A 25,619-nucleotide genomic window follows, 5' to 3' on the forward strand; every position below is an offset into this window, starting at 1 on the left:
CCGCAGGTGCCAGCTGGACCGAGCGGACAGCAGAAGCAAAGCTGAAAGCTGGTCCCGGCCTGGGGCGTCCGCTGAGCACACTGGGTCCCTGAGGGACGGGGGAAGGCCCACCTCGGGGAACCGGGAGAAGGCACCCAATGGCCAGATCACAGCCACGGGGCGGCTGTGACACTTCTCATAAAAGGGATTGCAGTTCTTTGTGAGGGAAGAGGGAGGGAGACAGGGAGGGAGGGAGGAAACCGCTCAGAATGGCAAAGTGTTTTGAAAAGCAAAGCTTGTGCCTGATTCTCGCTCCCTGGGGGGCTTTTGAGTCCTTACCTGTGCCCAGGACGGGGCTCTGTGAGCCAGAGTGGCCAGAAGGCCACGGACCCCCGAGGCACAGGGACCAAGGGGAGGGGCAGGGAGAAGGGGCGGAGGAAAAGGGTGTGCCCTTTGCAAGGCGCCCGAGCTGCACGGGGACGTCTCCAAGGCTGCCGTCCAGGAGGATGCCTCTGTCCAGGGTTGACAGCTCAGAGTCGGGGCCACGTGACCGGGTTCTGAGCGAGTGTTCCCACCCCAATCCCTGGAACCTGTGCTACGTGACCCGAGTTGGGGAGGGGACTTTGCAGGTGGGATGAAGTTGAGGATCTGGGATGGAGCCGTTACCCGGGGTTTTCCAGGCGGGGCCGGAAGCAGAAGCAGATCAGAGTCACCCCCACCCCCCCACCCCCCCAGCCCTGAGCAGGCTCCTCAGGAGGCCACGGCCACACGGTCCTCAGGGAAACCCACGTATAAGCTGCGGGCAGAAAACCTCTGACGATGCTGAAAACAGCAGAAGACACCCAAGAAAACCTCAAAAGAGAAACATGTAAAAGTTTATTACTTCATACATAACTTTAAAAAATATATGAAACATTTCCAGTATAAAACATTGCATAGCAAATGATGTTTGTATAAAACTCAGTAAGAAAACATAATTTTCAGATGATTCAGAGAAAACTCCTGCTGAAAGCAAATCAAGACGCCCTCGACGGTGCTCTCAGGCGGCCACGCCCGGGCCGCTGCGGGTGCGCACTCTCCACCGGGGCCCCTGCGGGGCGGCCGGGGCTGTGGGGGGCCCGCTCCTGGGCAGCTGCCCCGTGGAGCCGCCATGGAGGCCGCGCCCTCACCGGTAGACGACCTTCACGCAGAAGGTCTCCTCATTCTTGTCCTCGGCGTCGTCGATGTGAATCAAAACCTCCTGCTCCCCGGGGCTCCGACTGGGCGCGAACCGCAGGCCGATGGTGTAGGTCTCTCCGCCCGCGACCTGGCACAGGCGCCAGTCAGCACCAGCCCGGCGCCCTCTCCTCCGCAGCCCCCACGCACCCCCCGCGTCTCCTCCAGCCCCGAGGTCACATGGACCCGTGGGACCTCAGCCTGGCTCCCGCCTCGGTCCTGGGCTGCGGGCCTCCAGGCACCGGTCTCTGAGCGGGGTCCCCAAGCTCCTGCGGCGCGCCCGACATGACTGCCTTCCAGGACCCGGGGAGACGCCTCCCAGCCCGAGACCTCCACCGACTGGCAGCTGTGACCTGCCGAACCTCCCTCCAAGGCTCCCAACAGATTAGGGTGAACGTGGGGCAGCTCTGGGTAAAACTATGGAGAAACCACGGGGACAGTCTGTCACCAGGCCCGACCCCCGAAATGGTGCCTAGACGCGGGGTCTCCGAGACAAAGGTGGAGGGGCTCACAGAGGTGCCCCTCCCTGCTCAGGCACCACCGGGTTCCCCTCCCAGGACTTTCTGAAGATGCCCGGTTACTAGACGGAATCCCTCCACCCCCAGCCCCCACCCCCAGGGCTCGGGAAGAGGCAGAGCCTCAGGGCCTCTCCCCGCAGCGCCCCCACCTGGAAGGCGTCCTCCTTGAACCGCAGCAGGTCGGGGCGGTTGCTGTGCAGGCGGTAGGTCCGCCGGAAGGGGTAGGGGTTGGTGTAGGTGATCATCTTGCTGGAGCCCTTCCCCTCTCCCGCGGCCATCGTGATCTCAAAGGCCTGTGGGGAAGGGCAGCCGTGGGCGTGGGCTCCTGCAGGCCTTTCCTGAGCCTGCCCTGCGAGGGCCCCGGCAGCGGGAGGCTCCGCACACAGGACAGGGGAGCCCTCTGGGCTCCCAGCCGAGGGGCTCCTGGCTCAGGCGCAGCCCCCCCGACCCTGGGCCAGAGGACAGGAGGAAACTGCTGCCTGGAGCCAGGCAGGCCGGGGCGGAGGGACCAGGGGACCATCGGGTGCCACAGCACCCGTGCCACTCGGCCCACGCACGTCACCCTTCCAGACCTTGGAAATGAGGGGCAGGCGGCAGGACAGGCACACGAGCCACGAGGCCACGAGCTGGTGGTAGTCCACGTCGACCACGTTAAGGTGGACGAAGCGGCTGCCCGCCCTGCGGGGCCTCACCCCCACGTGCAGGTCCTGCACCCCGTGAGGCGGCAGCGTGAAGACACCTTTGGGGTCCACCTTCAAGAAGAACAGAGAGAAGCAAGTGGGGACAAGGGGTTTCCAAGCACCTGCACCCAGGGACTGGGCATAGAGGGCAGAGGCCAGAGAACACTGGAGGGATCCGGCAGTCCCCAAGGCCGTACCGTCAGCTCCTGGGGGTGTGAGGTGAAGGCCCTCACTTTCCTAACCGTCGGCGTCCCCCGAAGGACTAGGGACAAGCGGGTCCTCTGGCCTGTGACACAGGAGACGTCCACGCGCTGCAGGGAGTGCAGGTGGACCTGCCAGATCTGGACAGGTGTTGCCAGCCAGCGATCCCTGCAAGGGACAGAGGCCAGGAGGAAGCCAAGAAGGCTGCCTGGAGGAGGGGGCAGGAGGAGGGGTCCAGCAGGGCTGCTTCCTCACTGCCTCCCTACCACCGACCACCACGCGTACTCACGTGTAAATGCTGACAATGAAGTCCTTGCTCTCCGGGCTTGGACCACTAGCCACCTTCAGGAACACGTCCCTCGGCTCCCCGGGGCCCTGCCGGATGGTGGGGGCATCAGGAATGCCGTCCGCCTCTCACAGGAACACTGCCCGCCCCTGTGACTCAGCCCCTTGGCCCCACGAAGCCACAGCAGGTGGGACCCAGGCCCCGACAAGCTTCTAATTTTCTGTCCTACTCAGAATTCACTATTTTTTTCACTGCAAAAAAGAAAACCATTAGCTTCCTGGTTCTACACTGAGTCAGTAATTATCTTCTGCAGGAGACGGCACCCAGCCCCTAAGTGGTCACCACAGTGACGGCGTCACCCTGTACACAGTGGCAGTAAGCGCCCTCGTGACCACTCGCACTCACTCACTGCCTCAGATAATCAAGGGGCTGGCCCGCCGGCGGGGACAGGGAAAACTCGTCCGTGACGCTCAGGAGGATGGCAAACAGCCCCTCGGCCCCTCAGGGAGAGGCTGCTTCACGGGGGACGTGCAACGAGGGGGCTGCAGACGGGCGCGGCGCCGGGGGCTGGGCGAGGAAGGACGGAGCCGCCACTCACCACATTCTGGGTCTCGCAGATGACGCCCGGGTCGCTGCATCTGACGTGGACCGGGGGCGCCTCGCCGGGCATCCCCACAGGAGCACCTGGAGTGGAAAATGCCGAGACACACGTCTTTCCCCGGCAGGTTTGGGAGGCACAGGCACCGAGATGGGCCACCACAGTACCGCCCACGCCTGCAGGGACACTGGGCCTCCTGGGGACTCGGCTGCCTCCTGGGGACTCGTCTGAAGGCAGCGGCCAGAGAGTAAACACAAGTGCTGGGAGCAAGGTGCCAGCGTGAGGCTCTGCTAGCTCTATGGGCACCAGACAGAAAACGGTGAGCCGCGGGTGGAGGGGGAGTGTCCCCAGCATGGCCCCTGTGCTGTGGCTCTCAGGAGGGTGCGCTCAGCCACCCAGGGCGCCCCGTCATCTCGGGGGAGGCGAGACGCTCGCCATTTCAAACGGAACAGTGCCGGCAGGAGGCAGAGCTGACAGGTGTGCCGGGTGTTGCTCTAGCGAGAGCACCACAGGGTAAGATAACGATGCCACCTGGCACCTTGGGGGAAACCTTCCCCCGTCTGTCGAGCCCACAGAACGCCGGCCACGGGGAGCAACGGGACCTGCCTGGAAGCGTGTGCCAGGGAGGCAGGCGGATGGCTTTCTTCAGGTAGGTGAGCTCCGGGTGGTAGAAGCGGAAGACCTGGTCCACCACGTGGGGCTGCAGCTGCACTGTGAGGCAGAGCACGGCGAGGGGCTTGCCGTCGCGGGCCCGGAACAGCACCTGCGGGCGACGGCGCATCAGACGCACACAGCTGGCGGGCAGCTGTGCACACCGCCCCGTCCACAGACAGGGACGTGGTCTCCGTGGCCCGCTCAGGCCCACAAGACGGAACCCCGGCGTGCCCAGAGACGCAGCACAGTCTGCGCAGCAGGAGCCCACGCCCAGGGGACAGCGCCCGGCACAGGGTCTGCACGTGGACGTGTCCCCCCCCACGCGTATTGCACGTGGCTGCCGCCACTTCTCTTTCTACCGAGTGATGCAGGGGAGCTCCGGGTGGTGGAAGCGGAAGACCTGGTCCACCAGGTGGGGCGGGACTGCACCTTCAGGAGGTGCTACAAGGCCAGGCCCACGCAGCCTGAGACACAGCAGGCCTCTCTACACTTCGCTCCGTCCACTCAGAGGACACGGGGCTTACACCTCAAGGCCTTGTGCATGTCCCAATCGCAGGCCTGTCTTCTGCCCCTCACCTTGGCGCGTCTGGTGGGCATCGCGCTAGACTTCCCAGGAGATCCAGGGTCCGTGCCCTTTTCATCTCTCAGTTCAGCAGGGCCCTGTGGGAAACCAACCAGCACCACTGGGTCACAGACAGAGTCCTGGGGTGACGGGTGCTGCTTTCTACCTGCAGAACGTCCACCTGTAGGAACAGCTACCACCCAGGGCCTCACTGGCTCTCACGGTGACGCTCCGGGCGGCTGCTGTTATAACCAGCCTCACTGCCCCAAAGAGGCTGCGAAGGCTGCGTGAGCTATGGAGGGAGGACTCCTACGTGCTGGCCCGGCTCTGCTGAAGCCAGAGGCCTGACAACCTCACCTCTGTCCTTAAAACCTCTTGTCCCCAAAGTGCGTCTCAAAGCCTACAGGGAAACCTGCGAGCCCCTGGGATTCCTCAGGCCATTTAAGGGATGATCTTTATCCCAGAGAACTGACCCCAAGGGTCATCTGTCCAAAAATTGAAGCACACGCCCATCATACACGCACACACGCTCCTCACGTCCTTACAGGAACCCTCAGTCCCTGCCTCTCGCTGAGGAGCAAATGTGACAGTAACAAGCGGGCCAACAGCCCTAGGTGGAGAGTAAGGTGCTGGGAAGGTCCAGCTTGTGCCTATGGACCATGTCCACCAACTCTCCTGAGGTCTAGGGAAGGCCCTTTGGCCAGTTTGGTAGAGAGACCCGGAAACAGCCACCACGCACACAGGAAGCATGAGGTATCTGGGCCACTGCACTCAGCGCGGGTGCCAAGGCGCAAGGAGGCAGAGCCCTCGGGCTTGGCACTGCGCCACGGCTCAGAGGCTTCCCAATGCCAGGGCTGTTTGCTGAGTGGGGCTTCCCCGTGTGCCCAGCAACCAGCCCCTGGGCCCTGGAAGAGCAGCCCCCCACCTGCGCCACGGAGAAGGTCTGGTACTTGAAGGGGATGTGGGCGGTCTCCCTGGGGCGCAGGAAGAGCTGGGGGGCGAGGCCGCCCTGCAGGTGGAACATGTCCTCCTCCAGGGGCGTGTGCAGGCCGGCCGACTCCTTGAAGTGTCTCCACTCCCGGCTGTCCAGGATGAGGCTGCAGGGAGCGCGGGGCTGAGAGCACGCTCCCCCTGCGCGTGCCCACAGGGAGCGGCCCCGCCCTTTCCAAGCCGCTCCCACCTCAGCTCAGGGTTGTCCACCTCCACGGTCACTGTGTGCGACGCGTTGTGGGGGTTCCTGAGAGCAAACTCAAAGAACTCGGCGGTGCCCAGCGCAGCGTAGATGGTGTGCTCCGTGGTGATGGCCAGGCTCAGCGCCCTGGCGATGCTCTGGGACTTTGTGCGCTCCCGGTAGGCGGCGATGACCTGCAGGTCCCGCGCATGCTGAGCCCGGACATTCTGCTGAGTCTGCGAGATCCAAGGGCCTGAACCAGGGCCAGCGTCCTGGGCATGCTCTCCTCTAGGGCTGTTTTCTAGCCACCTTCCCCCAACCCACCTCGAGCACCAGATTTCTTCTGCAATAACCCTCGCCCACCTCGAGCACCAGATTTCTTCTGCAATAACCCTCACCCCTTCCTCACACATGGGCTGGGTGGGACCTGCCGGCCTCCACCTCCAGCAAACAGAATGGGGCATGCCTCCCTCCCCACACTGCACACCCAAGGGCAGGAGCCCCTCCCGACCCACCCATGAGGGCCGCACACAGTGCGCGGAGCAGGTGACCCTGACCCTGGCACAGCTTTGCCCCGAGGAAGGGGCGTCATCTGGTCAGATATCTGCCTAAAGGTAAGGGCAATCTCAGAGCTTCCTCAGGCCCCCGCGGCTTCTTTACTCTATAAACCCACACAGAGCAACCGTTCTCACCTCCCATTTCCTAGTTGCAAAACATTACAGGGTCTTAGACTTTCAGCCAAAAATGGGAATTTGGTCAGGACGACTGCTCTGACAACCCGGGATGTAGAAGCGGCCACAGCTCCGCTCCCCAGCCCTGGGGACCTCAGAACCCCCTGCAAAGCTTTCTTAAAGCCCAGGGCTCCCAGGAGCCCCAACCCAATTAGAGTCAGGATCTCCAGGGCGGGGCCCGGAACCCACTTTCACCAAGAGCGCTCCCGGTCGCTCTGACGGGAGGACGCCCCTTGGTGGCTGAACGGTCCGCCTTTCTCAATCCCGCGGGTGGGATCTGGAGGAAACGGAGGCAGGCTGCCGCCCTGGGGACAGCGAGGGGACAGGCTCACCAGCACGCCGCTCCTCCAGCCGCCACGCTCGCCCGCGGCCTCCCGCTCGCGCACTGTCCTCATGCGCTCCAGCTTGCGCCTGCGGACAGCGTCCCCCTCTCGGCCGGCGCCCTGGGGGCCCTTGCTCCCCGGGGCCGTGGGCGTGAACAGCATGGCGGCCAGCTCGCTGTCCACCTCGGCCAGCCTGTGCGCCTGGACCACGCCTTTCACCCCTAGGAGGTTCAAAGAGGAGCCGGAGGTTAAAGTGCACAGGTCGCTTTTTAAGCAGACAGGCAACGAGCCTCCAAGAGCCACATGGCCCAGGGGGAGCTGCGAGTGTCGCTCTTTCCCGCACATTCTAAGGTGGCAAAGGTGGTAATCAGACTGGTCGCCGCCGCGTGGTCCCGACCTGCTCTCCATTCCCTCTTCCCCTGCGGGAGAGCAGCGGGCCAGGAACAAATGCCGCTCGTAGGGTTATAATTTCTCTGTGAGATACAGGGCGGCTCCCACAGAGCCCAGGCTAGGGCACGGGGTCTGACCAACGTGAAGGACCGGCGTGGCCTGCAGGGCCACGGAGGCAGGGCCACGGAGGCAGGGCCACGGAGGCAGGGCCACGGAGGCAGGTCCACAGGCAGGGCACTAAGCTGGGCGCTGGTGGCCACCACTCTGCCCCCAGATCCAGGGGGCGTGCACACAGCACACGCTCACACGGGCACACTCACATGCACCTGCACAGGCAGCCTTCTCCCCCTCGGTTGACTCCACCCCGCCCCACGCCAATCACACCAGTGCACGACCCGCCCGCCCGCCAGTCCACTCACGTCGCGGGCCCCCACGCATGAGGAGGCTGCCTCCCTCGAAGCGGCTGGCTCCGTTGTTGGAGACGACCCTCAACCTGGAAGGTGGCAACACGCCGGGATCTCTCCCTCTCTGTTCACACAGGTGACCTGAATGGAAAACGCCAGCATGAGACATTAACACCAAACGAGAGCCTGATGCCACATCCATGTGCCCCGTGCGGAGGTCCCGCTGCCAACTGGCCCTCCCGCGCCTCTGGCCCACCCACCCCACATCCCACCCTCGGTTCTAAATCTGCAAGCGAGAGATGACAAAGGGCAGGAGCTTATTTCCTCGGAGCTCCTTCCTCGCCAGGTCCCACTCCCTCCTTCCGGCGGGAGCCCTGCTTTCCCGGGTGGGTTAGAGCTGCAGGCTCTCGGAGGGCCTGCAGGCCGCATCCGACTTCTCATGTCTGGATGGGCCCCAGCAGCCTGCGAGGTGAGGCATTTGCACGGGTGCACCGAGGCCAGCATGCAACTCAGTGGCATGGAGAAGCCAGGCTCCAAACGCACCCAGGGGTGCAGAATCTTCCTGGCTGTTTTCAAAATGAAGCTTTGCAGGGATGGATGTTTAGGGGGGTCAAGTGCTGCCCAGGCGAGGCCGAGCCAGGCACAGAGACACTGGTGTGGACCTGCCGTCACCTGGACAGATCCACAGCCGTTGCCCGGCCTGCAGTCCTGTGCCGGCGGCTTGGTGCAGAACCACCAGCTTCATAAGAAAATAAGAGCCACAACACTTTTTCTTTCAAAAATTGCCAAACGTGCAGAGGAAGCCGCAGCGTGGCCGCGCAGGGGCCGTGCGTGGGCTACGTGCGGCCCGTCTTTTGCCAGCCGCTCCCCGGCACGTCTGCGCTCAGCCTCTCGAGCAGGTATCTCAGGCTCTTTCCCATGAGCTTATCTCCCTCTTGCAGGCAAAGCATGAAAATGACAATTTAAGATAACGCATAATGGAGCTAATCTTTCTTCTGAAGATAAGATTTTAACACCCGGAGTCACTGCACATTTGTGGGCTGGTGAATTAAGTGTAAAAATAACCAGCGCGATCTTGGCAGCTGAAAGCTTCCTGCAACTCCCCGGTCCTGCGAGCTTTTGAATAATGCCTGCTGCTCACATGCGGCTCGTTTGTTTCTCTGGAACCTAATTGAGTTTTGCTGTTTCCACATTGTCTATTTTCCCAGCTGCCCGGGATCCTACATTTGTAAACAAGCAGACAGGAACCTCGAGCCCGGCTTAATGAGCCCGCGCACCTGCTGCGGACCAGCATCTCGCCCGTGCCGACGCCGTGGACGGGGCCCCTGGGGCTCGAGCCTTTACGCTCAGGCTGGGGCTTGAGGAATGGAAAATTCCCCAGTAAAACCTCAGAGGTTTGAGTCCTATCCAGATAGGCACGGATCCACAAACCTTAGATGGCTTGGTGTTGCCCAGCTTTCAATGTTGCCCAGAGCAACCCCAGTCCCTCCACAGTCCCCTCGGGGCAGCTGAGTGGGCTGGTCACTGGCCCTCTGCCCTGAGGCAGCCTCTGTCTCCGGTCCCATCAGGGACCTCGGTCGCACCCCAGAAGGCCACCCCCAGCCCAGACCCCCTGCACGTGGGAAGGGGAGAATCAGGGCTCAGCCTCCCTGAGGAGCAGATCTCGAGACATTGGGACACCATGTGACACAAGGTCCCAGCACTGGGGTCTACGGTGTGTTCCCGTCCCCGCCCCAGGCTGTGTGGACCTTCAGGAACGTTTCTCTTCTCCCTGCTCCCTAGTGAGGCAGTTCTGAGGGCTGGCGCTCCCAGTGAGAGTCTCTCCTGGTCACTGCATTTGAGGACTGTCACAGCAGGGCCCCAGGGACAGCACCAAGAAACAAAATGAGGGCTGGGCCAAGATGACCAATAATCCCAAGTCCTGATCAGAAATCAGGAACACCAAACCACCGGTGCCAGGACAGACTTGGTGGTCAAGGGCAGGCCTGGTGGACAAGGGCAGGCTCATCGGTCAAGGGGAGGCCCAGCGGTCAAGCTAATAAGAGTTTTTCTGAATTCCTACAGAGTACATGAGGCCCACAGGGTGACCACTGCCCTGAGGGAGCTCACGTACCAGCTGGGAAGATGAGGGGCTGCCCGGGAAATGGCACGAGGTCAGACAAGGCTGCCGGGACTCTTACCCACGTTGGCCAAGGTCAGGTGCAGCCGGCCCCTCACCACCGTGTGGACGCCGATCGGCCTGACACCGCCAAACCCAGCCACGTCTCCACTCGGCACCATGGCGTCCTGTTCATACTCAGTCGCCACCACCTCGAGCTCATGGGAGACCTGCACGGCCGGCCGCCCCTGGCGGAGGAGATGCTGCAGAGGAGGGAGGTGCATCAGCGTGGCCCAGGCAGAGCCACCTTCCGAAAACCAGGATCCCTGGTGCCAGCCGGGGCTTTTCCACAGATTCTTAATGAAGCGCAAAGCGATTCGCCCACTGAGCAAACGCCAGGGGGCCGCCCTCGTGGAGCCCCCTCTGTGGGGAGGCAGAGGGGACAGAGCAACAGGACAAGGCAGGGACACTGAGCAAACCCCACGTCCAGTCGGCCAGAGCTCCACGGTCTGAACCGGACCTTTCAGAACCAAGATGCGCCCACAGGCAGGAGAGGCCGGGGACACGCCAGGCCTGGTGCGGAGCACAAGCCCCCCAACCCCGGGGGCCAGAAGCATGGGGTCAGTGTGGCTCTCCGGGAACCGACCGCCTCCCCATGGAAGGAGCAGGTGCCATCACCTGGCCGGTCCGCTTGTAGGACTGAGAACTGGGCAAATGGAGCCAGCACCGCAGAACGTGGGCTTCGTGAAAAACGTTTCCTTTCGGGAAGGAGAGAGCTCAGCAGTGTTTTCACTTTGCAAACAAGGAAGCCGGGCCTCAGCGCGGCGCTGGACAGCGGTCGGCACCAGGAGAAGTGGGACCCTCTGGGGGGGCGCCCGCCCTGGCAGCGCCCAGCCCGCAGGGCCCGCTACCTTCATCTGCACGGCCGCAGAGCCGATGAGAAGCAGGGAGTCCCCGTCCCAGGCGTCCACCTGCAGCGTCTGCACGGCCAGGTAGCGGACGAACCAGCGCCGCTCCCCCGGCCTCAGGAACCCGGGGTCCACGAGGTAGCGCAGCTGGAAGCCGAGAGAGCCTGTTTCGAGAGGCCCCAAATGAGTCCAAACGTAACTGGAGTCACTTACCATCTTTACACCTCGAAGAGGTTTCTGCCCTAGTCGCGATGACCAATTCCTGCACGTGGCCACTTCAACAAATAAAGTGAAAAGCGGGTGGGACGCTGGTGGCAACTGCAGACAGGGGAATGTGAGAGTCGCCACTCCCACCCGGGCCTGATCTGAACAAACTATTAAAACACTGTATGACCCTACTGGGTAATTTTTAACACTGGGTAGACAGTTAATAATATTAAGGAATTATTATTAATTTTTAGGCGGGATAATAGTATTAAGTTTACGTTTTTCAGAAAAGACCCCGTGGTTTTTCACATGAAATTCTACAATGAAATTACGGCGCCGGTTGGACAGAGATCTGGGCGGGGACGTAGTGGATACTGTTGGAGCTGATTCATTACGCTAGCCTCTCAGATTCTGTGTACGTTGGAGAATTCTTCCTTGTGCAGCATTTTCTAACAATGGAACTTCCAGACGAAGCTCGGTGCTGGCTCCGGGGCGTGGGCAGGGGCACGGCACTCACCGTCGTCCGAGGAGCCATCCTTGCGGATGGGAGCCAGGACGTGCGACAGGGAGCCCGAGCGGGCCTTCCCGGCCTCCTCCAGCTTGAGCAGCTGCAGCCGCGGGGTCGTCGCGGGCGGGAAGCGGTAGAACTGGAAGGTGAAATACACGGTGTTCGGCCACGGCGTTCCCTGGTCGTCCTGGGGCACCCTGAATCCACAGAGCCTCGAATTAATCAAGAGTTCTCGGCAGAGAGTGAGGCTTTCGTCACCCACTTCCACGGGGAGACAGCGGGCGCCGCAGGTGACACGCTGTCCCCTGCAGCCTCGTGAACAGCTGTGCTGAGACCTTGGGGAGCCCGCCCAACGTCAGCCCACTTCAGGCGTGGCCAGGGAGGCCTGCTCCCTGAGCCCCGCCAACACCCAAGAGCTGGCCGACAACACGCTGCCCGCGTTCCCGTGAAGGGCCCGAGAGACGGGCAAGGCAGGGCCTGCGGCACAGGAAACGGCTGGGCCTGAGGCTGGGAGAGTGCCGGCCACACCAGAGAGAAACAGACGGCAGCCGCTCACCTACTGAGGCCCGAACCCAGCGCGCTGCCAGGTCAGGACCACGCAGAGGTTTTCATTCGATGCAAGAAACGCAAAAGCGAGGAAAAGACGCACAGACAGGATGTTCCAGAGCTTGCCTGCTAAAGGCGAGAAACTGCAGCACTATCTCGTTGCCTTGCAGACAGTCTGACTCCTCCTTCTGAGGGCTGAACTTCACAGGGTCGGTAGGGTCGACGGCCTCGACGGGCTGCTTGCTGGCGTCCAGGATCTCGGGGAAGCCGGGGGCCTGCAGGAGCGCCAGGCAGGCCCTCGAGAGCTTGCTCCCGGAGCTGAAACACAGGCGTCCTCAGCGGTCGGGGGGGGCCCGCTGAGAGGCAGCACTGGAAACCCACCTCTCTGGGGAAGGCCTGGCGGTCAGAGGGCCAAAGAGCCCCGACGGCACCGCGATGGCAGCCGCCCTCCCCCCGTGTGCCCCTCACCTCCGGGTCTGGGCCCCCACCACAATCGGGGCGTGCACAGGGGCGAAAGGCAGCTCCCGCAACTGCTCAGCCACACACGTTCCCGGGGCCAAGGACATCTGGCTCAGGTCGGCTTCCAGGTGTGCGATCCCGCCCTCCAGGGGGAACCCCTGTTGGACAGAACGAGGCCCCGGGTGAGGCCCCGGGTGAGGCCCCGAGGACGCTCAGTGGTGGGGCTCAGCCCGGAGCCGCCTATCACGTTGTCAGCATCAGCAATAAAAATACAAGAGGCTCAGCTGCACTTTAATGTCAGGGAAACAGTGAATAATTTTAGTGTAAGTCCTGTGTGATAATTGGGACATGTTTATACTGAAAAGTTTTTTTTTATCTGAAGTTCAAATTTATCTGGACATCCTGTATTTTATGTGAGTTGTAAAGCAAAGAGGAAGGAATCGGTGATTTTACGAACAACTCAGAACCATGGGAGAGACGTGATGCCCGGGAAGGTGAGTTAACATCCAAACCGCGTTTACAGACAGACGACACCTCCCTCGACACTGCCACAGACCGTGTCCCGGGCCCTGGCTCGTGTGCACACACAGACGTCTCGTCCCCACGCCACTCACATCGCACCGTCCACTTCCCCCCAGAGCAGAAGGCGCCTGTCTGAAAGGCCTGTCTGGGAACCCGGAACGCCCTCTTTCGAGTCTGCTCCCCGCACTGTCTTGGTTCAGAAGGAGCACATGACCAGAGGCAACCCCAACAGTAAGAGATGCAAGCTCTAAAATCAATAAGCATGCCCGGCCGGGCGTGGCTCAGCGGTTGAGCGTCGACCTAGGATCCAGGCGATCAGGGTTCGATTCCCGGTCAGGGCACATGCCCGGTTGTGGGCTCGATCAATGACTCTCTCATCATTGGTGTTTCTCTCTCTCTCCCTCTCCTTTCCTCTCTCTGAGATCAATAAAGACAGATTAAAAAAAGAAAAATAAAATAAAATAAAATAAAATAAAATCAATAAGCATGTCCTCGAGTGAGCATTAAAGAAATAATTATAGAAATAACAGAGATGCAAGCAAGCTCTTCACGAGCACAAGCCCCGATGCCCACGGTGGGCAAAAGTAGGTGCACAGTTGTGAGGAAACAAAGCACAGAGTTTAGTCTTGTATTACGTATTAATTATTAATTATGTATTAATTAATTTTCCATACGCACAGCTGCAAACCTACCTCTGCCCCGCCCTGCATATTAGGATGCGGCCTGCCGGCTGCCACCATGGGTTTTCAAACAAGTCACTACACGGAGCTGTTTCCCTCCAGACTTACAGGGAGGACTGGAGACACCGTCGGCAGGGGAAGCAGCCCGCGCTTGGTTTGAAACTCCGAGGGTTTCGCCAAGGTCAGTGGGAACACGGGCCTGTTTTAGGGGATCCGCCCCAGCGAGATTGGGGTTGGGGGCCTCAGTAATTCCCCTCCCCGCTGACAGCAGGGGAGAGTGTGCTGAGAGCCAGAGGCCTGGATCAGCCTCTATTTTTATCTCCACAAAATCACCCCTCCCTCCCACACGCAGACCTGGGGCGGTTTAATGTTGAACGCCGCCATCTCGGGTAGAGCAAGAGCCTCAACCAAGCCCCGGCAGGGAGGCCAGGCCAAGTGCTCGCGGGTCGCCAGGCAGAAGGTGGCCCAGCTCTGAGGTATGGGAGGTCCCTGGGGCAGTGTCACAGAGAACCCACGATGGCCTTGGTCCCCCACCTGGGACCAGCGTGCTGGCAGAGCCAAGCCTTCCAGGGTCGGGAGCCTGGAGCCACCGCCCAGAGGAAATTGGGGCACACTTACCGCCGGGGCCTGTGCGGGCTCGGAGCCTTCGGGCTGCTGGGAAGAGGGCTTGGCTGAGCGGCACTGAGTCGGGGACCGCGGGGAAGCTGCCAGCTGGGAGACCGACAACTGAAAGAGAGCGCTTAGGTGAGAAGACTGTGCCCTCCCGTGATCTCACGGAGGCCCTCTGCCCACACGGGCACAGACCACGGGAAGGAAGCCGTGACTGCGGGCCCTCTCCTGGGAGAGAGGTCGGGAGGGGAGTGGGCAGGCCACACCTCAATGTCCCAGGCAGAAAACAAAGGCTGGTCAATCCCGACGGTTCTCGGCCCTCAAACACACTGTCAGGGAAGACACTTGCTTCAAAGCGGAGAAAGTCCGTCCATGCAAACCGAGGGCCACTGAGCCTCTGCAGCTGCCCCCTGACAGCCGCTGCGCGGACGGGCAGGAGGGAGACCTGGCCGCCCCGGCCACCTTGGCCAGTGGTCCCTCCCTTTCCAGCCCCAGGACCCTCCCAGCCAGGAAAGCACACACAGCATCAACTATCCTGAAAGATGAAGGGGAACAGTCCCACCCCTGGAGCCTTTACTAACTGGTTCTGGAATCCTGGAAATCCCGTCAGGCCTCAACTTACCCCTGGTCCCACAGGCGAGTTCTGGGAGGTGGCGAGCCCCTGAGGTGGCGGCACTGGGGGGCCTGGGAAGAAGCACACGGGATGGGGAGGGATCCGTCAGCCTGGGCAGGCCCCCACTCATCGGGGCCTGACACATCTCCCCTCAGGGGTATCCAGTGCCTCCACTCGGAGCTGGCAGCAGCGACCAGGCCGTCCCCACACTCGGTGGTTTAGAGGACTTGGGTGTGCAGGGACACATCACTGCCTCCCATCCACAGTGGGGCTGCACAGGCCCTGAGCCCCTCCTGACGGGGCCCCTCTGCCCACCGGGAGGCCCAGGTGTGACCGGGGCACTTGCCTGCCAGGGTGACCCACCAAACCCCCAAGGACCATGGCTCATCTGCAGCCCTGGGGGCCACACCCTGCCTCACTCATCAGGGTTCCCTGCAGACACCAGACTGTCCACTTCCCGTTGGACTTCAGGACAGTCTAGACCCCTGGGAAGTCACAGCCCACCCCCAGACGGCCTACTCCTGCCCCCTGTGACCCTTGCGTGGCCCTGACCACCGTCTTCGGCTCTCCCTCCCTCCTCGGTGGCCTCTCCTGCTGACACGGCCACGTCTGAGCCTGGAAGAGGCAGGCACCATGAGCGAGCTGGAGCCGATGAACCCGCCTTTCCCTGCAGCCCCGAGCCCCCAGGACCCACGGCGGGCCCTCGGCATCGGCTGACCAGCCAGCAGAACCGTTATGGTAGATGCCGCACAGTCCACAGAGAAGGCCCAGCTCCTTCCTGTGCAGCTCTGAGTCCCCATGAAACAGGAATAACAGCGACGGAGCCTGTGCCCACCGAGGAGGAATCGAGCACACGAAGCACCACCCAGACTGGCCCTGCTGTGCCCACGAGGGCCACGTGCCACCAAAGCCCCTTCCAGCTGCTCCAGAACCCACCGGAGAAGGCGGGCAGGTTCACCCCGGGCTGAGGCGCCAGGCTGATGGGCAGCGGGGGACAGGGACAGCCAGGAGGCGCAGAGGGAGCTCCCCGCTCAGGTGGTCCGAGCTGCCAGCACCTCACCTGCCCAGCTCCCTTGTCCCAGGGCCAGGCTCGGACCATCTCCCTCTCTCCCTCGGAAGGCTCCCTGGCGCCCTCCAGCAGAGCAGGCCCTCAGGTCCCTATAAAGCTGCTCGCTTGCTCCCCACGCCCTGCTCCTCCGGGCACACCCTCCTGGGTGGCAGGACCAAGGAAGGACACTGCCTGTCGAGGGCACGTGCCCGACAGTGTCGACAGCTCAGGTCACAACTAAGTCAAGAATCTAACCCGATACCTTCTTGGGAACACCGTGGTGACACATTTGCAGTGACCCCTCCCGGGGTGGTTCTTAAGTCTGTGGAGCGAACACAGCGGATTCTGACACAACCAGAACGTGCCAAAGCAAAATGTGAGTCAGGGAAATGCCAAGCCAGGGAACGTGAAGGCGGGGCGCCCCCTAGTGGCTCCCGGCACACCTTCCCGGGCAGGCGGATGGACCCTGGCTCCCGGTCGTTTGCGGGGGAAATAAGAAGGGTAATTCCTGTCAGAGAGCCAGAGTCCCTCACTTAGTGACCGCCGCACGTCACCGAGATTTCCCAAGGACCCATGCACACTGGTGAAACGCTGAAGCAAGAAAAGTCTGCATCACACATTAACCACCAACGGAGGTTTAAGCCGGTTACGTTGGGTCTCGGGAGGCAGGGCCTTCAAACGCTGGGACCCGGGGCGAGGGCGATCATGTTGATGGGCTGCGACGGCAGCGACAAGTCCCAGCTAAGTAACCAGGTGAGACCAGGTTCCGCCCGCGCAGAACTGCTGGTCCCCAAAAGGTTCCGGAAAAGCGGCCGACACTGCCGCCCCGCGTCTGCCCGAGTCCGAGTCCCGATCCCTCCAGCGCCGAGGGGCCTGCTCCGGGCGGAGAGCCAACAGCGTGGACCTGGCAGCTGGGCGCCTAGGACGTCAGGCCGCAGGTCCCGCGTCCCACATGGGAGACCCACACCCCCGGCCCGTCACCCAGAAAGAAGCCCGTCCTGGGGCGACAGGACCCACCTCAGGCCCAAAGTGCCCTGCTTCTGTGGGGAGGCCCCTGCCTGAACCCCACAAGCTGCTCGCAGCCCACCCTGCTCTGTGCCCGGCTCCCGTCGGAGTCGCTGGGGCTTCCGGAGGACGGGTGCGTCTCAGCAGAGCAGTGGCAGGGGCGACTAACACCTACTCGCTCGAAGACTGTGAAACGCAGGAAGGGCAGCCGCCACTGGACGCGACCACGCAGAAGCAGCCACGGAGTGAGGGGACGGCGCAGGGTGGCCACGGAGTGAGGGGACGGCGCGGGGTGGCCACGGAGTGAGGGGACGGCGCGGGGTGGCCACGGAGTGAGGAGACCGCCCGGGGGGTGGCCACGGAGTGAGGGGACGACGCGGGGCGGCCACGGAGTGAGGGGACGACGCGGGGCGGCCACGGAGTGAGGGGGTGACCCGGGGCGGCCACGGAGTGAGGGGACGACGCAGGGTGGCCACGGAGTGAGGGGACGACGCAGGGTGGCCACGGAGTGAGGGGACCGCCCGGGGTGGCCACGGAGTGAGGGGACGACCAGGTCTGCCCGCCCTGACTCCACGCTCTCCTCCGAGAGCGGCGCCCACAGCTCCCCTCCGCAGAACCGCCCTCCCAGCCCACCGGGCAGTCAGGGCGGGCGGCCCACGCCCACACCGAGAGGGTGGTGACCAGGACCCGCGGCTCCGCCGCACCCACAGGGTGACAGCCACATGGGTGACAGCAAGGGACACGGCACAGGGAGGGGCACCCTCTCTGGACTTTTACCGGGACTGGGCATAGAAGACCTTCTTTCTGCCGGGACCCTAAGCCCGAGGAGAAGCGCGGTGCTCCCGGGCCACGGCGCAGAGCAGCCCTCCCCAGGAAGCCCGTGCCCACAGCTCGAGGGCGGGGACAGGCTGTGGGAGGGGACGGGCAGGGACAATCACACCAAGTCTCACGCCAGCTCTGCCTCTGGGTTTTTCTGTCACCGGAGCCCACGAGGTCCCTCCCTTGTTTCAGCTACTTTGAGGGGCGTTTCCACCCCTCGCACCTGACAAAGACGTGACAGAGAGACAGCCACAGCTGCGGGGCCTGCACGTCATGGCCCACGGGGCACTTCCTGCCCCAGCCTGTTTGTAAACACAGTTTCACTGGAACACAGCCGCACTCGTTCGCTGACGTCTCGGTGGCTCTCACCCTAGAGCCGCACAGACCCGGGCGGCGGGACAGGTCAGGCCCACGAGCCTCAGGCACCACCCGCCTTGAGTCGCTGTCCGGTGCCACAGACCAGCCGGCCCCGCGCAGCTGGGGACGGAAGCCCGGACCTGAACACATCGGTCAGACCCAGGCGGGCGGCGCCGTGAGGCTCCCACATGTGAGACCCATTTTTTCCGACAGGCTGGAGCTTTTCGAGCCGTTTTACGCTCCCAGCAGCACTGAGGGGAAGGGACGGGGGACTCCCCTGGACTCTGCGCCCCGTGTACGCACAGCTTCCAACACCCCAACATCGCGCCCGAGGAAAACAGGACTTTTTCCACCTGAAACATTTGGCGATTTGTTCCTTTGTTGTCGCTTTGTAAAACGCCAGCTCCATGGGGACAGGGGCCTAAAAAGTACCTGGCCCATCACTGACTCCCAGCAAGGATCTGCCGGGTGCCGGGGGGGGGGGTCCCCCTGAGAAAATGCCCTCACGCGCCTCCAGGATGGCGGGTGTCACAGGACGGAGCCCCCACACGGAGCTGTGGCCCGTGGGAGCCCGCGGCCCCGGACAGTGTGGCGCAGGGTGCGCACCCACCAAGGGCCTGGGGTCGGAGGATCTCCACAGAGACGCGTCCCACCCGCCGCTGCCCCCTGGGCCCCTGGGCCCCAGGACCGTGGACCTGGGTTTACCTGGATCAGTGGCTAAAAGGGTCTGACCTTGGCCACTGCCCACCGACGCTCCAGCCAGAGGGTTGGCGGCCGCGGCACAGCAATGACGGTGCTAACGACAGCGAGGACAGCTGTGGGGTCCGCCCCGCGCCTGGCAGCCCCGCGCCCTCGGGCAAATCTTTGCTCGTCTAATCCCCCCGCGACCTGGGCGTCCTTGGCCTATTTTCCTCCCCGGTTGTTTATCTACCTCGTATTGATCGGAAGCAGCTCTTTGTATAATCTTTCTTCTTTCTAATCTCTGAAGTCTCCCAATTAATTCTAATGGCTCTTTGCATCGCAAACATGCTTCCGTCTGAGGCCTGCCTCTTGCCTGGGGGGGGGGTCTCCCCTCACCCAGGAGGCTCGGGCTTGACCACGGTCACATCCTGGCCTTCTCCCGGGGGCGCACGCTCTGTCTGCCGCGGTAAAGAAAGCAAGCCTTCCCGGCCCCGAGGCGGTAAAGACACTCTCCGGCTTTTCCCCGAGGCTTCACAAGCCTTGGTTTTCATACTTAGGTCTGTAACGCACCCCACTTTGCAGCTGAGGAAGCCAAGGGACAGAGGCGCCTCGGGGCTGGCCTGCGGTCGTCAGGCAGGACAGCACAGGCTCGCGCCCCTCGGAGCCTGCTGCTCCCTCACACCGTCCTGGGATCTGTCCACCGTGGCTGCGAAGGGCTGTCTCACTCCCTCTGTGGACACAGCCCCCCGCCACCCGAGCAAATCGGCCACTCGCCGCCCGGACGGGGGCGGGCGGGAGCTGTGTCTGGACTCCTAGAAGCGGCGCTGTCCTGAGCACCGGCGCCCAGCTCCCGCACAGAGCCAGCCGTCCCCGCCGCGGGCCTCGAGGCTTGGCGTCCGAGTTGTCAGGGGTTCGCCAAACCTTGGGAAGCTGCTCTCTGGAGTGGCTGGGGTGCCGCGTCCATCCCTGGTGGCCAGGGCCCCTCTTTCCCCAAATCCTCACTCACCTTCGTCAGCCGGTTTCCCGAGGAGCGGGCGAGACCATCCCTCACTGGAGTTTGCCTCTCCCGGGTCCCAGTGAAGCTGGGCGCGTCTTCATACCCACTGGGTGCCCGGCCTCCCCTCGGCGCGTGCCCTGTCCACACCCTTGGCCCACCCTCCCTCCTGTTGTCCGTCTTCACTGACGTGGAGCAGCTCTTCTATGGCCTTTCTTCTTTCTGACCGTCTAATTCTGAAATTTCTAAAGCCTTGTTTTTTAACCCACCTAGACTTCATTTTTGTACATGGCACGAAACTAGAGTTTATATTTTCCATACGGGCCCCAATCCAGCGCTGTTAATGGGCGAGGGCACCCAAAACCGTCGCCGCCCAAGGGAACTGAGGCTGAATGTGCTTGAACCTCGGGGACCCGGGCGGGGCTCTCGGGGAGACGAAAACCCCGGTACCTGAGCCGAGCAGCCGAGCTGACGGGCGGCTGACGCGTGAGAACAGCGGCCACGCTGCAGCACCCGCAACGCCACCCCCGCCACACCAGACACGCGACCAGCGATTCAGACCACGGCACCCGGCCGACAACCCGATGACCGTCCCGCACGGCACTGAGCACTTCTCGGGGACAGCGGGGAGCCCTGCTGAGCGCCCGAAGTCAGCCTCCTGCAAACACTTACTCGCAGGGGACGTGGGCGTCTTCCGGGAGGGCCGCCGCTCCGCCCTGGGGTGCCCCGTGGGGGTGTCCAGGTGTCCGTCCGGGCTCAGCAAGTACTGGAACTGGACGGTCCCCGACTCCACCTGCCTCACCTGCAATCGAGCACAGAGCAGTGAGGGCCACACTCCTGTCATCGGCACCCTTTTATCAGAATAACTCACCCCGCCCCAAACGTCTAAGGAGACGCCTGTGCTTAGAGTACAGTCAGGTAATTTTCCAAGCAGAAAACAATCGGCTGTGGCCTCAGAGCCCCAGGAAACCACATCATCCCAGAGTAGCCCTTACGTGAGCAGAAACCCTGCACAACATTCCCCCAGTTTGGGTTTTGAATGTGGGTTTTAAATTAACCCGTAAACCTGGCTTCCGCTTTGGTGTACCGTGACCCAGCACAGGCAGGGTACAGAACGGCCCGGTCACCCCAACCTCCCTCCCGCTGCCCCCTTGCGTCTGGCCTTTCCGCGCGCGTCCTGTAACCGGAATCGACGGCGCCTGACTTTCGAGACTGGCCCCTTCCCCCAGCACATCCCGGCCCCGGTGTATCTCAACTGCCCACCCTTCCCGCGGCCAAGCAGCACGCGGCTGTGCGGCGGGCCAGCTTCTGTGTCCGTCCACCCGCCTAAGAACGCCGGGGCTGTGCCGGCGGGGTCGGGCGCACACACTCCTGTGTGGCCATGTCTCCCCCTCCCCGGGCTCTGTTCCTCCAAGCACGGCATTGCTGAGCCGTGTGCCACGTGTGTGTTTGGCCCGACAGGGCCCCGCCTGGCTGCGACTGGCTCTGCGCCTTGTGCCGTCCGGCCGGCCTGCACGCGCTCCCTGGGCAGCCGCACTCACACTGTCGCAGCTTCACCGACACGTGAGTCCTGCGATTGCACTGTTCTTTCCAAAACTGTTTTCATGCAGGACGGCATAAAAGAGCCGAGGAACCCACCCATCATCCCTGGGTGTCAATATGAAGGTCTGAGGCTGTAAACTAAGGAAGAGCAGCAGAAGCACAACACTCAGAAAGCGAAGTAAAAACCGAAAGTCAGCTGAGAGCTGGAGTGGCCGCCTCTGCAGACACGATGTGTTAAGGACCAGTATTTGCTCAAGGGGAAAATACAGGCGTGTTGAGGAAGGAAAACATAATCATAGTACACTACCAACCTTCACAGTAAATAACACTCAAATAATCACAACATAAACCCCAAAATTTACTCACCCAAAACCTACGGTAGGTTTTGAATATGTCTACTTTTCTTGGATTAATATCTGCCACTCCCACTCAACTGTGAGGTCCACAGGCTCGGGGGCACTTTTCCTGCGTGTGAGCGAGCGAGCGAGGTAAGGAACTAGCCGGGGTAGGGGCGGAGCAGAGGCTCACCCGGGCGCCCACAGATGCTGGCAGGAAGGAGCAGGGGCACCTTCAGGGCGGGGGGGGGGGGGGGGGGGGTCGAGTGTGCGGCTGCTCTTAGCTCGCGCTCTCTCCTTAGAGTAGTGGTCCTCGACGAGGGGCGACTGTCCCCCCAGGAGACGTCTGGCAGCGTCTGTAAGCATCTGGGAGGTCACAATCGGGGGCGGGTAAGGGGGGGACACTGCTGGTGTCAGAGGGTCAGGCGGGGCTGCCACTGTCCTCCAGGGCACAGAATAATCTGGCCCAAAATGTCAGCAGTGCTGATGTGGAGGAGCTCTGACTGGAGGTGACATTCCCTGTCAGAAACGGCAGCGTTGGAGGATCTGTGTCCTTAAGACAGCCCAGCCTTCAGGAAGTTAAGTCCCCATACAGCGCACAGACTAAGAAGTTAGGGAATATAGCAGCGCGAGGCGGCTAAAACTGAACAAAATACATACTTGTTTATACAGAGGGAGGGAGGGAGAACAGGAGCGAGGACAAGTGCGAACCTGGCCGTGGCGCAGGACTTGTAATGTGGCAGTTTTACAACAAGGGCTGGAACCAGACCGTGTGGGATGCGGCGACTGCGGCCCGTAACGAGAGGCATTCCTCACAGTAACGGAAGCTGCACGGTCAGCAGTTCCCTGCTCAGGTCCCCAAAGCATCATCCAAATCATAAACAACAGCCCTGACACAATGCTTGTCGCTGGAGTCAGCACACAGGTGACATGCTGAAATAACAGGCACAGTCCCTCCACCTAAGAAAAATGAGGCATCTGAGTCCCGCCAACACAGGCTGGGCACGTTTCAGGAGTGGACGTCGGAGAATCGGACAGCGCCCCCAGCAGAGCTCTGCCCGGCAAGTCAGAGCCAGGGCAGCGGTTTCACTTGTGTCTCTGGCTCCCTGGGTCACAGCTGCCCACCCTGCAAGGCCACCGATGGGCCAGGGCACGAGACCCCACACACACTTTTCCTGGCCTGCCCCACTTTTTTGTGCTTTCCATACCGGGGTTCAGAGAAAGCTTCATTTTCATTTCAAAAGTGGAATTTTCAAAATCTTACTGTGGTCCTACCCTCTGTAGGTCACTGGAGAGAGCCAGGGTCTAGCAGTGGGAGTGACGGGTCACAGGGACGAGCCGGGCTGGACACTGACCGCCTGATGCCCTCCCCAGCACCTGTGGCACAGGGGGCCTGTCTGCAGGGCACCATATGTTTCAAAGTCCTTTCCTCAAAGACAGATAGAGCCCAGAAGGAGATCTCATTGCAAAGTGGTACAAAAAAGTCACAGCCCTGCAGGTTACCCCAAGAGAGACAGACACATGAACAGTGACGTAGAGACCCGAGGTGGAGCTGGCCTCCGCGAGCTCACAGCAGACTACGACTCAGCACCACACGCTCTTAAGGGCAAATCCATGGTATGATCCAATTCTGCTCATGAAGCATCGGCAAACACAAATTTTCAACTTCTAGAAATGAATGAACTGGCTACAAGCTCACGGTAAAAGTCATACTTACACAGTGTTAACAATTTACCTCTTCGGAGCTCATGCTGGCTGGGGGTACCTTATAGACCAGGCAGCGCGAGGGGTTGGGCCGGATCCCGCCCTGGAGAGGGAGCATCGCGTGCCCAGAGGTGGCGTCCAGCGAGGGCCTCCAGGCAGCCCAGCGGACCGTGTGCATGTGCGCCAGGTGGGCCAAGGAGGCGGCGGAGGCTGCCTGGAACGGAAACAAGCACACAGGCTAACGCGGGCACACCGAGCGTGCTCTCACCACAAGCTTTCCTGGTGAGCAGGCGGGGAGGCCGGCGAGCATCACGTCCATTTTACAAAAGGACCCGAGGCGGGAGCAAGACAAGCATCCCATGGGCGGCGCAGAGCGCGGGGATCCAGCCTCCTGTTCTGAGAGCCCAGCAGCCTGACCAGGACCCCCGTGTGGGGATGACATGGGAGGAGAAGCGACCAGAAAGTGGTAGGTGGTCACACGGAGCATGAGCACAGCCTCACCCCCCTGACGCTCCTCACGGGTCACGGCGCCATCTGACCCTCTGGGACGAAAAGCAGAAGAATGGGCGGATCCTCACTGTCCCTGGGTGGCAGAGTGGCAGGGCCTCCGTCCATCCCTCTGACCACCAGCCGAGTGCACCTGGCAGCCCTCCCACTGTAGGCCATGGTCACAGGGAGGGGCAGCCTCGGAGAGGAGAGGAGGCCCTCTTGCCCTGCCTGGGAAGGCGAAAAGCACCCCGGAGGGAGGAGGCGGGGGGCCCGCTGACTCCAGCTGTGGGGGCCACAGGAAAGCTGGGCTTCATGGTGTGGCTGGGCTCCAGCACACCCCGCTTATCTGGCTGGACACAGCTAAGACTTGATTGCACTCCAAGGCAGGTCGCCACACACACACACACACACACACAAAGGACTCTGGCTGGGCAGGGACACAGAAAGTTTGTGGCCACGCATGTGGGTGAGAAGGTCCCAACGCAGAAAAGAAAATGCCCGCTTCACCCAGGCCAGTCTTCCAGGACTTTCCTTGCTGGATGATATCCTTCCCTTTACATCCTGTATATCCATGGGGGAAAATACCCCAAATCAGCACGTGACTTTGAGTTAATGTCTCTTCCCCAAGTCCTGGGCGCAACTGGACCTGAAACCACCTGCTGATCCTTCCCTGGAGCCAAGGATCACAGGTGAAGCTATAGCCACACTCTGCCCTGGTCATGAGGGTGAGCAGGGGATGGGTCCTATCAACTCAATGAGGAAAAACCCACGTCCTGCAAGAACAAGCGAAGATCAGCAAAGAAAGAACCCTCGGCACCTCAACCCTCAGCATCTGAATCTATGCCCACCTTTGTCAGATAAAGACAATGCCGGCCTGTCCCCACCAGTGGCCGAGGACAGTATAAACAGTCCTGAGCGGCTACAGTAACCAGTGAGCGGCTATAGTACACCAGTGAGCGGCTATAGTACACCAGTGAGCCGCTACAGTACACCAGTGAGCGGCTACAGTAATCACTGAGCAGCTACAGTAACCAGTGAGCACCTACAGTAACCACTGAGCACCTACAGTAACCAGTAAGCACCTACAGTAACCACTGAGCAGCTACAGTAACCAGTGAGCGGCTATAGTACACCAGTGAGCGGCTATAGTACACCAGTGAGCGGCTACAGTACACCAGTGAGCGGCTACAGTAATCACTGAGCAGCTACAGTAACCAGTGAGCACCTACAGTAACCACTGAGCACCTACAGTAACCAGTAAGCACCTACAGTAACCACTGAGCAGCTACAGTAACCAGTGAGCGGCTATAGTACACCAGTGAGCGGCTATAGTACACCAGTGAGCGGCTACAGTACACCAGTGAGCGGCTACAGTAATCACTGAGCAGCTACAGTAACCAGTGAGCACCTACAGTAACCACTGAGCACCTACAGTAACCAGTAAGCACCTACAGTAACCACTGAGCAGCTACAGTAACCAGTGAGCGGCTATAGTACACCAGTGAGCGGCTATAGTACACCAGTGAGCGGCTACAGTACACCAGTGAGCGGCTACAGTAATCACTGAGCAGCTACAGTAACCAGTGAGCACCTACAGTAACTACTGAGCACCTACAGTAACCAGTGAGCAGCTACAGTAACCACTGAGCAGCTACAGTAACCAGTGAGCACCTACAGTAACCAGTGAGCAGCTACAGTAACCAGTGAGCACCTACAGTAACCACTGAGCAGCTACAGTAACCAGTGAGCACCTACAGTAACCACTGAGCAGCTACAGTAACCA

The 25,619-nt window shown here is 61.5% G+C and overlaps 1 protein-coding gene across 1 annotated transcript in view; it reads right to left on the reverse strand.

Annotated features, from left to right (window-relative positions):
* Window positions 1-832: 832 nt before the first annotated feature.
* The window catches only part of NPHP4 (nephrocystin 4), a 40,971-nt gene continuing 16,184 nt past the window's right edge, over window positions 833-25,619 (reverse strand). The window contains exons 9-29 of the mRNA XM_087820077.1: window positions 23,379-23,561; window positions 20,439-20,568; window positions 14,872-14,933; window positions 14,259-14,366; window positions 12,448-12,596; window positions 12,106-12,297; window positions 11,443-11,630; window positions 10,722-10,882; window positions 9,893-10,073; window positions 7,728-7,853; window positions 6,928-7,139; window positions 5,874-6,100; window positions 5,619-5,790; window positions 4,708-4,791; window positions 4,084-4,240; window positions 3,478-3,563; window positions 2,883-2,968; window positions 2,590-2,761; window positions 2,285-2,464; window positions 1,862-2,005; window positions 833-1,285 (exon numbers count right to left, since the gene is read on the reverse strand). Of these exons, the coding sequence (XP_087676203.1) occupies window positions 1,145-1,285; window positions 1,862-2,005; window positions 2,285-2,464; window positions 2,590-2,761; window positions 2,883-2,968; window positions 3,478-3,563; window positions 4,084-4,240; window positions 4,708-4,791; window positions 5,619-5,790; window positions 5,874-6,100; window positions 6,928-7,139; window positions 7,728-7,853; window positions 9,893-10,073; window positions 10,722-10,882; window positions 11,443-11,630; window positions 12,106-12,297; window positions 12,448-12,596; window positions 14,259-14,366; window positions 14,872-14,933; window positions 20,439-20,568; window positions 23,379-23,561 (3,141 nt within the window). The 3' untranslated portion in view covers window positions 833-1,144. The remainder of the gene's footprint in view (window positions 1,286-1,861; window positions 2,006-2,284; window positions 2,465-2,589; window positions 2,762-2,882; window positions 2,969-3,477; window positions 3,564-4,083; window positions 4,241-4,707; window positions 4,792-5,618; window positions 5,791-5,873; window positions 6,101-6,927; window positions 7,140-7,727; window positions 7,854-9,892; window positions 10,074-10,721; window positions 10,883-11,442; window positions 11,631-12,105; window positions 12,298-12,447; window positions 12,597-14,258; window positions 14,367-14,871; window positions 14,934-20,438; window positions 20,569-23,378; window positions 23,562-25,619) is intronic.

Source organism: Miniopterus natalensis, chromosome 9 (assembly GCF_054644295.1).
Source record: "Miniopterus natalensis isolate mMinNat1 chromosome 9, mMinNat1.hap1, whole genome shotgun sequence".
Classification (NCBI taxonomy): domain Eukaryota; kingdom Metazoa; phylum Chordata; class Mammalia; order Chiroptera; family Miniopteridae; genus Miniopterus; species Miniopterus natalensis.